The sequence below is a fragment of the Quercus robur genome, chromosome 1, assembly GCF_932294415.1.
Source record: "Quercus robur chromosome 1, dhQueRobu3.1, whole genome shotgun sequence".
Taxonomy (NCBI): Eukaryota; Viridiplantae; Streptophyta; class Magnoliopsida; order Fagales; family Fagaceae; genus Quercus; species Quercus robur.
Window position 1 is genome coordinate 3,255,411 of NC_065534.1, and position 14,540 is coordinate 3,269,950.

General features: G+C 38.7%; 2 protein-coding genes across 39 annotated transcripts in view; both read right to left on the reverse strand.

The window, feature by feature from the left end:
* Positions 1-14,540, reverse strand: part of LOC126716056 (putative disease resistance protein At3g14460) — a 57,892-nt gene that overhangs the window by 26,778 nt on the left and 16,574 nt on the right. For 3 of the 38 annotated variants that reach the window (XM_050417233.1, XM_050417228.1, XM_050417108.1), the window contains one exon: positions 1,639-1,812. The exons of 30 other annotated variants lie outside the window; for them this stretch is intronic. The gene's annotated coding sequence lies outside the window, so the exon portion shown is untranslated. Of the gene's footprint in view, positions 1-1,638; positions 1,813-14,540 lie in introns of those variants that run through there. 5 more of the 38 variants (XM_050417115.1, XM_050417148.1, XM_050417140.1 and 2 more) reach the window with 2 other exon arrangements.
* Positions 7,036-9,453, reverse strand: LOC126692697 (uncharacterized). Its single transcript, XM_050388395.1, has one exon. It carries the CDS (start codon positions 9,451-9,453, stop codon positions 7,036-7,038), a length of 2,418 nt encoding a protein of 805 aa, XP_050244352.1.

Consider the following 14,540-nt stretch of genomic DNA (forward strand, 5'->3'; position numbering starts at 1 on the left):
CATTCTAGTGGAAATAAGTTTTTTGCTGTCGTTGTTTGCTAAAGAAATTAGATTGGATGGCAGACCACCTTCTGGAAAAGACTAAGCTGTGGACATTTGAAGATTTGCAAAAATTCAAGAGAATGTTTTATATTTTCAATCTCAATTTCAAACATTTAGTTGTATTTTTTTTTCCAATGTACAGATAAAAAGAAATATAAGTAAAATCAAGATTGAAACTTAGCTGCTCAAGTAGAATAAACACCTGACTTGGGGCATCCATTCTTATACAGCTGACCAATCTTTCGCCACTACTTCCCCTTCTTCCTAGGCAATTGTTTAGTTAATTGCTCTTCTGGCATGTGTTTGACCAAGCCTTTTGTGGCACTTGCTACTGACAAATGGAAATAATCTTACTAAAGAACCCATAAAAACCTGAGAACTCCAGCTTTGGACTAACAATCTTAGAAGAAATACTTTTAATTTTCCATCTTTTGATCAAATTTTAACAAATTTTTCAAATTTATTTATTAATAAATAAAGTTAGAAAGAAGCATAAATAAAATCAAATGGAGGCTTAGAGGGTTGAGTGGAACAAGTACCTTATTGTGAAGTGGGATTTGATCTCATCTGCACTTTTGGCTCAGATAATAAAACTTCATCATTGATTTGTATGAGAGAGATGTGAGCAATCTTGACTACACATTTATTCTTTTTTTTTTTTTTTGGTATTGTTTTGTCAAGGCAAGAAATTGAAGAAACTGTAACTTAGAATGGAGACAAGAAATCCCATCTTCTGGCAACTGCTCTAGTCTGGGGTGTCTGAGATAGAAAATAGTTTTTTTGATATATTCTGAGATAGACAATAGTTGAAGAGAGGTAATGAGTTGAAGGCCCTTCTTGTCTAGGGGTCTCAGACTTGAAATTCCTTTATAGAAAGAGTGCTAAGACTTGTGGAAGTCCTCCTCAGGAAAGCACTTCTCTTCCCTCCAATCATGACAAGCCAATAATAATTGATTAAGAGAGTGTTGTCTTTGCAAACCCCACAGCTTCCTATTGGCAATGAGTTTCTCAGAAGCATCGATGGCAAGACAATTCATATTGGTTGGCAAACGTCCTTCTGGAAAAGACTCAACTTTTAGCAGTTTGCGACATCCAAAATTTGAAGAGATGGGAAGAGCATATCCATGTTTTTAGGAATTAACTTGAGATGAAGGAAGCCATGGACTTTTAACATTGAAAGGTTGGGGGCTGGCAATCCCCCACTGGGGGAATCTGCAAAATTAAGGCGCTCCTTGATTTTCAAAGCTAGGATAACAAGTTCATATCCCTCCCAATCTGAAAGAGACTTGATGTTGCCACACATGTTGATTTTGATACTACAAAACTTTGGAAAGATATCCAAACCAAATGATGACAGAGAATTATATTTATCAGATATGACAAAAGATTCAAGGGAAGAGTGACATGGGCATGTAGGAAATTTTAATTTCCTACATTTAAAGATACCAAGATTTTTTAGTGTAGTCTGTGAGCCTTAACCTGAGCAATATAGGGCCAGCAGTTGGATTTTCCTCTCTTTGCGCCTCTGGACCCTTAGCTTAGCATAGTTAAATTTAATGTTCTTGATGGTAAGAAGGGAGTTGGGCGAATCCTACTGGTGTGGAGAAAAAGGACTGAAGGATCAGTGACATGTTAAGCCTTTTGAGCTGTCTGGAGTTAGGACGACAATCTGCACCCATAGAGAGGTAATAACCAAAAGCAGACCTAGCCTCAGGAGAGGCTTCATGTCAATTCCAAAATGTAAAAGAGAGGTAGTCTTGGCCAGCCAATCTGCACCCATAGGTAGTTTGTAGCATCAAAGGCAAAATTTGCTATTTAGACTGAATTTAGAAATTTTTTGGTGAATAGTATGTACGTCAAACTAATTAGTTAGTTGGACTGATTTTGGAACTCGAGTTTTCTAAACTCGAGTTCCAGCCCAATATTCAACTTTCCAACACTCGATCCGACCAACATAAATCTAATGTGCAATTAAAAAAAAAAAAAAAAAATCCATATGGAACTCAAGTTTCTCAAACTCAAGTTCCATGCGGTAAAAAAAAATAACCCAAATGGAACTCGACAATGGCAAACACGATTTCAGTTATTTTTTAAAAATGGAAACCAAGATTGCTAAACTCGATTTCTAGGGCACTATACCTCCTCCACACTTTGATTCTTCCCAGTAGTGTAACGACCCTGCCCCAACTGTGTAGATATTGTTCACTTTGGGGCCGATACCCCTCATGGTTTTGTTCTTCCCCAAGTTGCGCTGGGGAAAAGGCCTCTACACATTGAAGGGAGGTCATTCCTTATAAACACATTTCCATGTGCTTCCCTAGGCGATGTGGGATTCCATGGAATGCAAGACCCCCCCTTTTTGGGTCACTACAATCCACCCCCCTTACGGGCACATGCGTCCCTGCGTGTGGGGCCCACACTTCCGGCTAGGGCATGGCTCTGATACCACAAATGTAACGCCCCAAAATCATAGGCAATAAAAGTCTATTTAATCTGAATAATCCATAAAAATATTAAATAAAAGAAAATAGCAACCTTGAAACTGATTACAAAAGTCAGAGCTCTAATTCACCAAATACAAAACATCCTCAAAATAATTCTCCAATACAAAGTTTAATGCCATAAAATAATAATAAAATCCTCAGTTCCACAAAAATAATTTGTAACTTCTGTCTCCCAAGAATCTCTACTCCAATAATCCACCTAATGTATTTGTAATGGGAAATAAAGGGGGGTGAGATAACTCAATAAGTGGAATTCACTAACATTGGGGTGTGGGAACAAACCTTTCAAATAAATAATTCTTTCAACAGATTCACAACTTATAATTCACCAATATTTTGTCATCAACTATTTCATGTAAAAGAAAATAATATCTTTATATTGTGAGCCATCATAATATATATATATTGATACCATCACATAAACAATTCCCTAGGCTTTTCTCGTGGTCAACGTTTACGCCCCGTTGACAGGGTTGTGCTGTCCCCTTTTTGGGACTGGAACATCATTTCATCCCATTTCTCAAGGATGGCTCCTTTGGAACCTAAAGATACACTCTCTTGCTAAGGAGCTTCCTTTTGGATCCTCAATAGTATGCTCCCTTGCTAAGGAGCTATAAAATGTGCACTGTCCCCTTTTGGGACCGTCCCTTGCTAAGAACTAGCTGCAGCATGATTGTCCCTTGCTAAGGACTAAATATCATACTGAGCTTTTAATCACGACTTGCCATAGGTTTTCAAAACATATTCAATATGCTCACAAAATAATCCATTCATACTTCTCAAAATATAAAGACATATTCACACATACAAGTTTAAATAAAATTAGGTTGTCCCACAAGTTTTTCATAAAACGAATAGCCAATGTGCACATCAAACATTTGTAAAATCTTCATTTATATATAGAATATTAACATATTCTTTCATATAAAATAGTTTAATAATTAACACTGTTTTGGAAAAACCCCAAAAATTAGTAAACACCACTTACCTCTTAGTTGCAAAAATAAAGGAAATCAACCTCCCTTGAATCACAACAATTCAGTAGAATTAGAACCTAGCAATACCAAAAAATAGGTTCATCAATACACAATTTCCCTCTTCAAAATTTATTTTCACACTTAAATGGTTTTATCCTAAACAATATTAATATATCCAAAATCCTCCATTTATTCACTTAACTATCAAATTTACTATTGGAAGTCACATATTGTCTTAATTTGCTGCTTAGCATTCCCTCTTGATGCCACTGGATGTCCATTGACTCTAACCATTATATATATATAAACCTATCTGATCAACCCAGCATATAAAGCTATTAATCAAAGGTGGAAGCCATATATTAAAGTTATGTCAAATCTATTTCAAAGCCTATAGAGGACCATACGGCTATATAAATAAAAAGTTCCTATTTTAATATTGTATTCATCAACCCAAAGACCCAAATCCTCTTGATGCCATAAAGCAAAGGACACGGCTGGACACTAATTGGGCAAAGACAATGGCAATGAAAAGAGATAAACCATTATATATGTAAACCACAAGCAACCCTTTTTCCTTTCACATGGTGACAAAACAGTTGAAAAAGTCCAAGCCTATTAGACACAATTCAAAGCTCTGGACATGCAGCCATAATTGACCATTCTCATCTAATATAATACAATTATAGGAACCCTTTTTCTTTAATATATTGAAAGGTAGGATTTTATGAAGTCATGCCTTTTGTCCTATTAGCTACTAAAGCCATTTCATGCACAATTCTTCCTTGAAAACGTGGGATGATTTCCTAGTCATAATCAGGTTTTATATTTTTTTATTTATTTATTTTTTATTCTTTTACTTATCAACATGATGACAACGTTGAATTTCAAGTCCACACCTACCACTGTGCTCTGTGCAACACAAAGACTCATATACGCAGAAATCCTCCCTCCTAGCTATGTGATATATCAATAGTCCTTAAGCTAGATAGACACATGCTAGGTATCACATAATTAAAAGAACCCAAATAAAGAGGAGAGCTGACCTGATTCTCCTACACAGCCGTAGAGAAGACAAGAAACAGCTTACTTGTATGTTGCGGCTGAAAACAAAAGGGACTTCTTATGTATATACACATGTAATTTAAGAGGAAAAAGGCTAGGGTTTTCAAGGCCCATATATATACTTATGCCACATCACTTGGGCTTCCTATCCCATAGTATTTATATTATTTTTAATATCTTAGGCCCAAATCAATTTTATCCATTTAATTATAGGCCTCCTCTATAATTTATGTATAATAATTTAATTGATATCAAAATTATGGGGTGTTACATCCTTCCCCCCTTAAAATAATTTCGTCCTCGAAATCGTACATACCTTCGTTAACGAACAACTCTGGATACTTTGATTTCATCTCATCTTCTCGCTCCCAAGATGCCTCCTCCACTGTGTGATTCTTCCAAAGAACCTTAACCAATGTTATGGTCTTAGTGCGTAGCACATGGTCCTTGCGGTCAAGAATTTGGATTGGAACTTCCTCATAAGTCAAGTTGTCTTTGATCTTGAGTGGCTCATAGTTCAAGACATGTGAAGGATTCGGCATGTACTTTCTCAACATGGAAACATGAAACACATTATGCACTCCTGCAAGTGTAGGCGGTAAGGCCAACTCATAGGCAACTTTACCAATACGTTTCAGGATCTCAAATGGACCAACGAATCTAGGACTCAACTTCCCCTTCTTCCCAAATCTCATCACACCCTTCATTGGGGAGACTTTCAAAAATACCATATCTCCAACTTCAAATTCTACTTTCTTTCTTGAGTGGTCATAATAACTCTTCTGTCGACTTTGTGCTGTTTGCAATCTTTTACGAATCAAATCAATCTTCTCAGATGTCATCTAAATGATTTCTGGTCCCAACAATTTCCTCTCACCAACCTCTTCCCAACACAATAGGGACCTGCATTTTCTACCATACAAAGCCTCATAGGGAGCCATCTCAATACTAGAGTGGTAGCTATTATTATAGGCAAATTCCACTAAAGACAAGTATTTTTCCCAATTCCCTTTGAAATCCAATACACAAGCCCTTAACATATCCTCCAGAGTACGAATAGTCCTTTCTGATAATCCATCAGTTTGTGCGTGGAAGGCAGTACTAAAGCTAAGATTAGTACCCAAAGCTTTATGTAGACTTTCCCAAAACCTTGAGGTGAATCTTGGGTCTCGATCGGACACAATTGATGCTGGAACTCCGTGAAGACTCACAATCTCATCAATATATATCTGTGCTAGCTGATCAAGTGAGTAAGTCATCTTAACAGGAATAAAATGTGCTGTCTTTGTCATTCTATCCACAATTACCCAAATGGCCTCATGTCCCTTAGGAGATCTTGGCAAACCAGTCACAAAATCCATACATATACACTCCCACTTCCACTCAGGAATGGGAAGTGGTTGCAGCAATCCTGAAGGTTTCTGGTGTATTGCCTTAATTTGTTGACAAGTCAAGCATTGCTCCACAAACTGAGCTATCTCCCTTTTCATGTTATTCCACCAATAAGTTTCTCGAATGTCACGATACATTTTAGTGCTACCAGGATGCACTGAGTACGGGGTACGATGGGCTTCTTCCATAATCTCCTTCTTTATTGCAAAATCATTTGGCACACAAAGTATTTTTCCAAACCTCAAGACACCATCATTAGACACATTGAATTATGGTCTCTTCCCTTCTTGTACCTCTTCTATGATCTTTACAATTTGTACATCGTCAACCTGTGAAGTCTTAATCTTCTCAATCAAAGTGGGTTGTATTGTCAAACTAGCCATAAAGACTTGGGAATCACCCATGACAATTTCAATTCCCAACCTCTCCAAGTCCTTAATAATCTCCTTTTGAGTAGTTAACAAGGCAGCTGAGAAACTAGAAGACTTCCGACTAAGTGCATCAGCTACCACATTAGCCTTGCCTGGATGGTAATTGATTGAGCAATCATAATCTTTAATCAACTCAAGCCACCTTCGTTGTCTCATATTCAATTCTTTCTGAGTAAAGAAGTACTTTAAGCTTTTATGATCTGTATAAATCTCACACCTTTCACCATACAAATAATATCTCCAAATCTTCAATGCAAACACCATTGCAGCCAACTCCAAATCATGAGTGGGGTAATTTTGTTCATAACTTTTTAATTGGCGGGATGCATAAGCTATGACTTTACCATGCTGCATCAACACACAACCAAGCCCTTTTCTTGAGGCATCACTATAAATAACAAAGCCTCCCATGTTGCTAGGGATGGTTAGTACTGGTGTAGTGACCAACCTTTACTTAAGTTCTTGAAAACTCTTCTCACATTCTTCTGTCCACACAAACTTGGCATTCTTACGAGTTAGGTGAGTCAAAGGGGCTGCAATACGGGAAAATCCCTCCACAAACCTCCTATAATAACTAGCAAGGCCCAAAAACCTTCTAATCTCACTCACATTCGTTGGTCTTGCCTAATCAACCACAGCTTCAACTTTACTAGGGTCTACAGAAATCCCTGCCTTAGATATCACATGCCCTAGGAACACCACTTGGTCAAGCCAAAATTCACACTTCTTAAACTTGGCATATAGCTTCTTCTCCCTCAAAATTTGAAAAACAATTCTCAAGTGCTCTTCATGTTCTTCCATGCTCTTGGAGAAGATTAGAATGTCATCAATAAAGACAATAACAAAGCGGTCTAAGTACTCATGAAACACCCTATTCATCAAGTCCATAAACGCAGCAGGAGCATTGGTCAATCCAAAAGGCATTACCAAGAATTCATAGTGCCCATACCTAGTCCTGAAAGCTGTCTTGGGTATGTCTTCACCCTTGATTTTCAACTGGTGATACCCAGAACGAAGGTCAATCTTAGAGAAGACTTGTGCCCCTTGCAATTGATCAAACAGGTCATCAATACAAAGGAGAGGGTATTTGTTTCTCACAGTAACCTGGTTCAACTCATGGTAGTCAATACACAACCTCATAGTCCCATCCTTCTTCTTCACAAATAAAATTGGTGCACCCCATGGAGATGCACTTGGTCTGATGAACCCCTTATCAAGAAGTTCTTGTAACTGTTCCTTGAGCTCCTTAAGTTCAGTTGGTGCCATCCGATATGGTGCTTTTGAAATAGGAGAAGTTCCAAGGAGCAAATCAATAGAGAATTCAATCTCCCTATCTATAGGTATCCCTGGTAGGTCTTCAGGAAAGACATCAGGAAACTCCCTTACAACAGGGATATCATCCAACTTCAATACATCTTTCCTAGTGTCCACCACATGAGCTAGGTACCCTTGGCATCCTTTCCATAAAAGACGCTTAGCTCGAAGGGCTGATATCACCCTAGGTAAAGCATGCATCCTAGAGCCCTTAAACTGAAATTCAGGTTCTCCTAGAGGCCAAAACACCACTTCTTTTCTAAAACAATCTACACTAGCATGATAAGCCGCCAGCCAGTCCATGCCCAAAATTACATCATAGTCATACATGTCCATCAAAATCAAATCTACTAACATTTCCCTATCCTCAATTTGGATAACACAAGACTTAAGCATAAAATTACACACCAAAGAATCACCCATAGGTGTGGCCACAGACAAGTCATAATCCATAAGTCCAGGTTTCTTATCACATAACTTAGCATATCGAGAGGAGATGAAAGAGTGTGTAGATCCAGAATCAAATAGAGTTTTAGCAAAGTTTGAGAATAAAGGGAGGATACCTGTAACCACAGTATCCGAAGCTTGGACATCTTGTGGTGTGAGTGCAAACACTCTCCCTTGTGCTTTCCTTCTTTGATCATTCTTTCCAAGTTGTGCCATTGAGTTTTGTTGAGGAGAAGTACAACTTCTAGCTAAGTGTCCTGTCTTTCCACAGTTATAACAAGCCTTTCCTTCAAAGAAACATGGCTTATCTCCATGAAACCTTCCACATGTAGGGCAAGCATTCAAACTTCTACCTTGAGCATTCTGGGGTGGATTCTTATTTTCTGACTTATTTGATGATGAATTACTCCCAGACCTCCCAAAAGATCCTTTCTTGTTCCAATGACCTTGAGCATTGCCTTGACGAAAGCCTATCTGTCCAGTGTTTCTAGGTGGGTTCTCCTTCCTAACATTGTTCTTGAAATCTTCCTCCAGTCTCATAGCTCTCTTAACTGACTCTGCATAGTTATCAACCCCTGCTGCAATCAAATGGTGTCGAAGTCTCTCATTCAACCCCTTTTGAAATCTGCTTGCTTTCTTCGCCTCAGTAAGGATTAAGTGGGGTCCAAAGCGAGATAACTCAATGAATTTAGCAGCATACTGCTCAACAGCCATACTTCCTTGCACCAAATCAGCAAATTCCCTCTCTTTTCGTTCTCGAACCACCTCAGGGAAGTAGTTATCATAGAAAACCCCTTTAAATTTCTCCCAAGTGATGGGATTTCTCTCAGTGTCCATTCCCTCCAAAATGGCTTTAGTAGATCTCCACCAACGCTCAGCTTCTCCTATCAACTTGAAAGTTGCAAACCGCACCTTCTGAGAGTCAGTGCAATCTAAAGCTTCTAACAATTTCTCCATTTGCAAGAACCAATTCTCAGCTTCTGTAGGATCTAGCTTCCCATCAAAGGAAGGGGGATTCTGCTTCATAAAAGTCTCAAAAGAGCAACCAGCCCTTGCCTCTACTCTACCTACGCCTCTACTAGCAACATGGGCCAACCTGTCCAACAGTCGGGCAGCAACTTCATCCAAAGGATCAGTGCGTGTCACCCTAGGACGATCATTATTTCTCATGTCTTGAGTGACTTCAGCCTCAGTATCAACCCTTGCTTTGGTTGGCCTTCGCAAATTAACAATAGGTTCCTCACTATTGGAATTAGCTACTCTCTTCTTTTTGGGTGGCATGATACCTAGTTAACAAAGAATCAAGAAATATAGACGGTGCAACAATTATTATTACTACACATAAGAAGTACACTGCTAAAATTATTTAAAATATCTCATCAAACATAACCCAAAATCCAAATGCTCTAACAAAAATCAAGATCATAGCCTAGTTTCAAGTGTCTATAAAATCATAACCTAGTTTTCAAGTGTCTACAGAATCATATCCTAAGCTCTGATACCACAAATGTAACGACCCTGCCCCAACTGTGTAGATATTGTTCACTTTGGGGCCGATACCCCTCATGGTTTTGTTCTTCCCCAGGTTGCGCTGGGGAAAAGGCCTCTACACATTGAAGGGAGGTCATTCCTTATAAACACATTTCCATGTGCTTCCCTAGGCGATGTGGGATTCCATGGAATGCAAGACCCCCCTTTTTGGGTCACTACAAGCAGTCACGCTGTCCCTCTCTCTCTCTCACCGTCCCTATTTCTTCTCTCAGTCACGTCGTCCCTCTCTCTCTCAGTCGCGCCGTCCCTCTCTCTCGCTCCGGTCTCTCTCAGTCACTGGCATTCCTCACGTTCCTAACCTTGGCCGTGCCTACAAGGTAAGTCTAATTTTGAAGCTCAATTTCATTGTTCTGCTTGTAATTAATAACTGGGTTTGTTTACTAATCATATTTTAATGTTGGGTTTATGCTTGGTTACATAAATAATAGGGTAGGTGATTCAGTTCTGGTAAAGTGTAATTTTAGTGTAATTTTAGGAATTTGACATTGTAAAGGTTTTAGGCAAGGAAGCTTTTCTATTAAAATGGTTTTTTTAGATTCTGTTTATGAGTTCCTTGTGAAGAAGAAGCTAGATTGCCTCTTAAAAATGCATTTTGAACATGCTTCTGCTATAGGGTAGAGGCTCACAAGGATGAGAATAGTGATAAAAAAAAAAATGCAATCAGCTGCAGTCAGCTTCACAAAGGTATCATGATGGGAAGGGTCCAACATAACGCGGCATCGAGAGTACAGAATGTCTCAATGTCAAGGTCACTCCTTCGCTGATGAACAGTTTTTTTGTCCTTGAGTGGGCCTTGTTATGAACATTTTGTTTGAATTGTAAGGCATCCTTGATGGAACAACAATGGTTATTTTGTGTATGCTGCTGTTAATTGTAACAACAGGCTGGTATTAATAATAACTGATGTTTGAGAAGAGCTTTGAATTTTTTTATTGTGGAATTAGGGACTATTACTTATCAAAAAAATATAAATTGTGGGAGTGGGATCTCTTAAATTGTGGGAGTGGGAACTCTTAAAATAAATCCTGTGTCTTTTCTTTTTCCTCTCATACGTGGCACATTTATGCATAGAACTTGTGTCTTTTCTTTTTCCTCTTTTATTTCTAATTGATATGGCATAACTTTTTTGCAGCATGACAATAGATCCTAGGCCCATTGATCGTAGCGTTTTGACGGAACAAGTGAAGCGTCGATTTGAGTTACTTTGGAACCCTGGAGGCTAGGTAAAAATTTCCACATAATGGTATTTGGTGATTTATTAACTTTTTTGTGAAGTGATAAAAGAAACCTAAAATTGATTCGAAAATAAACTTATAGATTATACTATTGCTTTTGGATGTTGAATTGTTCTTTAATGGCATATTACGTACTTAATCAAAGTATAAGATATTTATCTATTGTTATAATATTTGCAGGATCCTCCTAGCACACTAAATTGTCGATGTCGCCATGAGGAGTTGACACGTCGAGATCCTATGGTAGATGAGTGTGTGATTGCCATAGTGAGGTTGCTTGGTTTAGAGCGTCTACACATGGTCCCATCCATAAAGCTTGATCATGCATTGATCGCTGCATTTGTAGAGAGATGGCGCCCAGAGACCCATTCTTTCCATCTTCCACATGGTGAGATGATGATCACACTGCAAGATGTGAAAGTTATAATAGGGATGCCCATCGAGGGTGAGGCAATGGTTGGGTTAACTAAAAGAACTTGGAAATCTGTGTGTGATGAAATGCTTGGAATTCAAATTCTAGATGAAAATAAAACCGTGCTAGATAGTCAAAGGATTCAAATAAAAGCACTCGTTGACCGAATTGCACAACCGTTGCCTCCGGATGCAAATGAGTTGTAGGTTCATCAATATGCTCGCTGTTATGTACTAGCCCTACTAGGGGATATGGTATTTGCTGACAAGTCCGGAGATAGGGTCCACCTCATGTGGTTGGAGTTCATGGAGAACCTTAATGATCCACCTAAGTATAGTTGGGGTAGTGCAGCCCTATCATGGTTGTACAGACAATTATGCAAGGCAAGCAAAAAGATGGCAAAGCAAATTGGTGGAGCATTGATTTTGGTCCAATTGTGGATATATGCCAGATTCCCGCATATGTCCCCATAGAAGGTGCCCCCACCAGAAGGTGTTTATGGTCCACCACCACCGCCAATTCCTTTTGCCATGAAGTAAGTATATATTGCATAATTATTGTGTTTATCGTTCGAGTTTTATGTAAACGACTAATGACCATGCTATGTTATGTGCTTGTAGGTGGGCAGGGGCTAAGTGTACAAAGAACACTCCCACACACGTGCTTTGTGCATATCGCAATCAACTTGCTGCGACACGGCCCGACCAGGTATAATATTTGTTTTTATATAACACTTATATCAATTTATGTCTTTGAAATTACACCCATTATAATCAAAATCATAAAAAAAGTATTTCATTACCCACTAATGTACTACTTATGCAAATTATGAGATAATTGATTAACGTGGTTGCTTTTGTTGGGGGCTACTATAGGTTAAGTGGGAGCCATATGCGGATGAATTGAGCCGCCTTCCTCCTAATTTTCACATCCAGGAAAGTGACGTGTGGAGGTCGAAAGTTCCACTTATATGTTTTTGGCTTGTAGAGTTCCACCTACCTGATCGTGTCCTTCGACAGTTTGGGCTAAAGCAGGAACAACCTGAAGATGTTAATACTAATCGCGATTTGCATAAAATAGATGTGAGGGGCAAGGTAGAAAAAAATTGGAGGGTGGAACATGCAATCCATATTCAGAAATGGAATAATCGTTTTGAGTACGTCTGTCATGGAGAAAGGATAGAGGAGGTGATGTCACGTCATCATCCATACATGGTGTGGTATCGTAGGATCACTCGACTGTATATCGACCGCGATAGCGCTAAAATGGAAATTTTGGTAATGTGTACAAATTTAGTTTGTTTTGCAAGTTCAATTTGATGCCATGTCTATGTCCTATGTAATAATGCCCGTGATTTAATGACAGATTGCCAACCAACTGGCTATCCTTAACTGGTTTAATGAAGACTCTGAACAATACAAGTTCATCAAGAAAGCCCTTGAGGATTTGGATGAAGTTGATCGCATAGATGTGCCAGCCAGTGATGAAGCAGCAAACCACACTGAAACACCAAATGTAGGGCCCAGTACGAGCTCAACTCCTCCAGTGCATACACGTTGTGGACTTGCCCCCACTCCTCATCTTGCCACTAAGACCCCTCATCCACCCTTGTCCACCCCTCATGACACAACCGGGCCCCCCATGCCACCCATCCCTCCCATTAACACCGAAACTCCCTTGTGGTTTACCCATGCTAGATTCGAGTCCTCCCTACACACCACCACCGTTGACCACAACTCGCCCACGGCCCCGTCCTATAGCTCCCCCCAGACAGTTATACCCACCCCTAGCCCTCAAACACCCCAAGTTGAGCTAATGTCTACCAGCCCAAGTCATACACAATTGCCTCCTACCTTCTCCTCTCCCTTGATACATGTTGCACAAGCAACGCAACCACATGATGGACACGCTGAGCAGGGGCAACGTGATCAAGCTGAGCAGCCACACAATGCAAATGATCATGCTCCACCTAAACGGAAATCAACTCGTACCATCCAACCAAAGAGATGCGGCACAGGTTCCCACCTGGTATTCCAAGTGCTTTATTGTTATTTTAATTTCATCTATTTTTCATGGTTCTATGTGCATGAATTTGTTTGTTTGTATAAGCCTACAACTAGTTTTATGAGCAGGTTAGAACTCCAAATAAGTCATTAGAGCAGGTTGCAGCTCCAACTGACAGAAACGCTCACCCTACAACCAAACAGTACACTAGGCGCAACCAGAAAAGAAGTAAACGCGGGGAGGGTGAAACCTAAAGAATACCCATTTTTTGAAAAGGTGTGGTTTTTGCATTTTCCGTGATTTGAATGGTCTGTTTAATTTCTTGCATTATCTCTTTAAAGTGAGAAGCATCTTATTTGTTACAATGCAGTTATTTGTTTCACAAGAAAATCTGCCATTGCATTATCTCTTTCGTATTTGTGTTCGTTCTGAATTGGTATACTATTTCCATTTCTCTACTGCCTGATTGCTTTGATGGAGTTTTTTTTTTTTTTTTTTTTTTTTTTTTTTTTTTAAGCCGAAATATGTCCAGATTCTCTACTGTTGGTGCTCTTGCTTTTCATATCCAACGATTTGAATGCACACAAGTTCACGTGCAAGCAGGTTCGCTCCGTTTCGAGAAATCACTAGAGCAAATTATGTCATTTTTTGTTTTTTTGATTTCCTGTTTTGTAGGGAGCAAAACAAGATGTGGAGATAAGAAAATTTCAGTGTCTTGTTGCTGCATTCTTAGGCAAGTATTTACTATTTAGTATATACATATTTATTTGTTTCTTTTAACTCCTTTTGAATGTATTGTGGATCAATACATTTTGGGGTTGGAATCATGCTATTAATTGGTATTTGAGCGATTTTTTAAACATAATTTTTAACTTTACTTAAATATATATAAAAAAATGTATATGAACTTTTAGTATTTGTTTTTGTATATAAAAATAGTTTTTTTTTATTGCCAATGGCAGATTTTTAATGGTTTTGGATGGGAAGGACCTTGCTAACAACAAATGTGAACATTTAGGACTGAAATTACAAAAAATGAACTTTAGGGATGAGAATGACAATTGACACAAACTTATAGGGTGTAATTTGGATTTTAGCCTACAGTATTTGTACTTAAGGGATGAGATTGAAGCCGGTATTTTATGGAAAATGGAAATTTGTTTCAT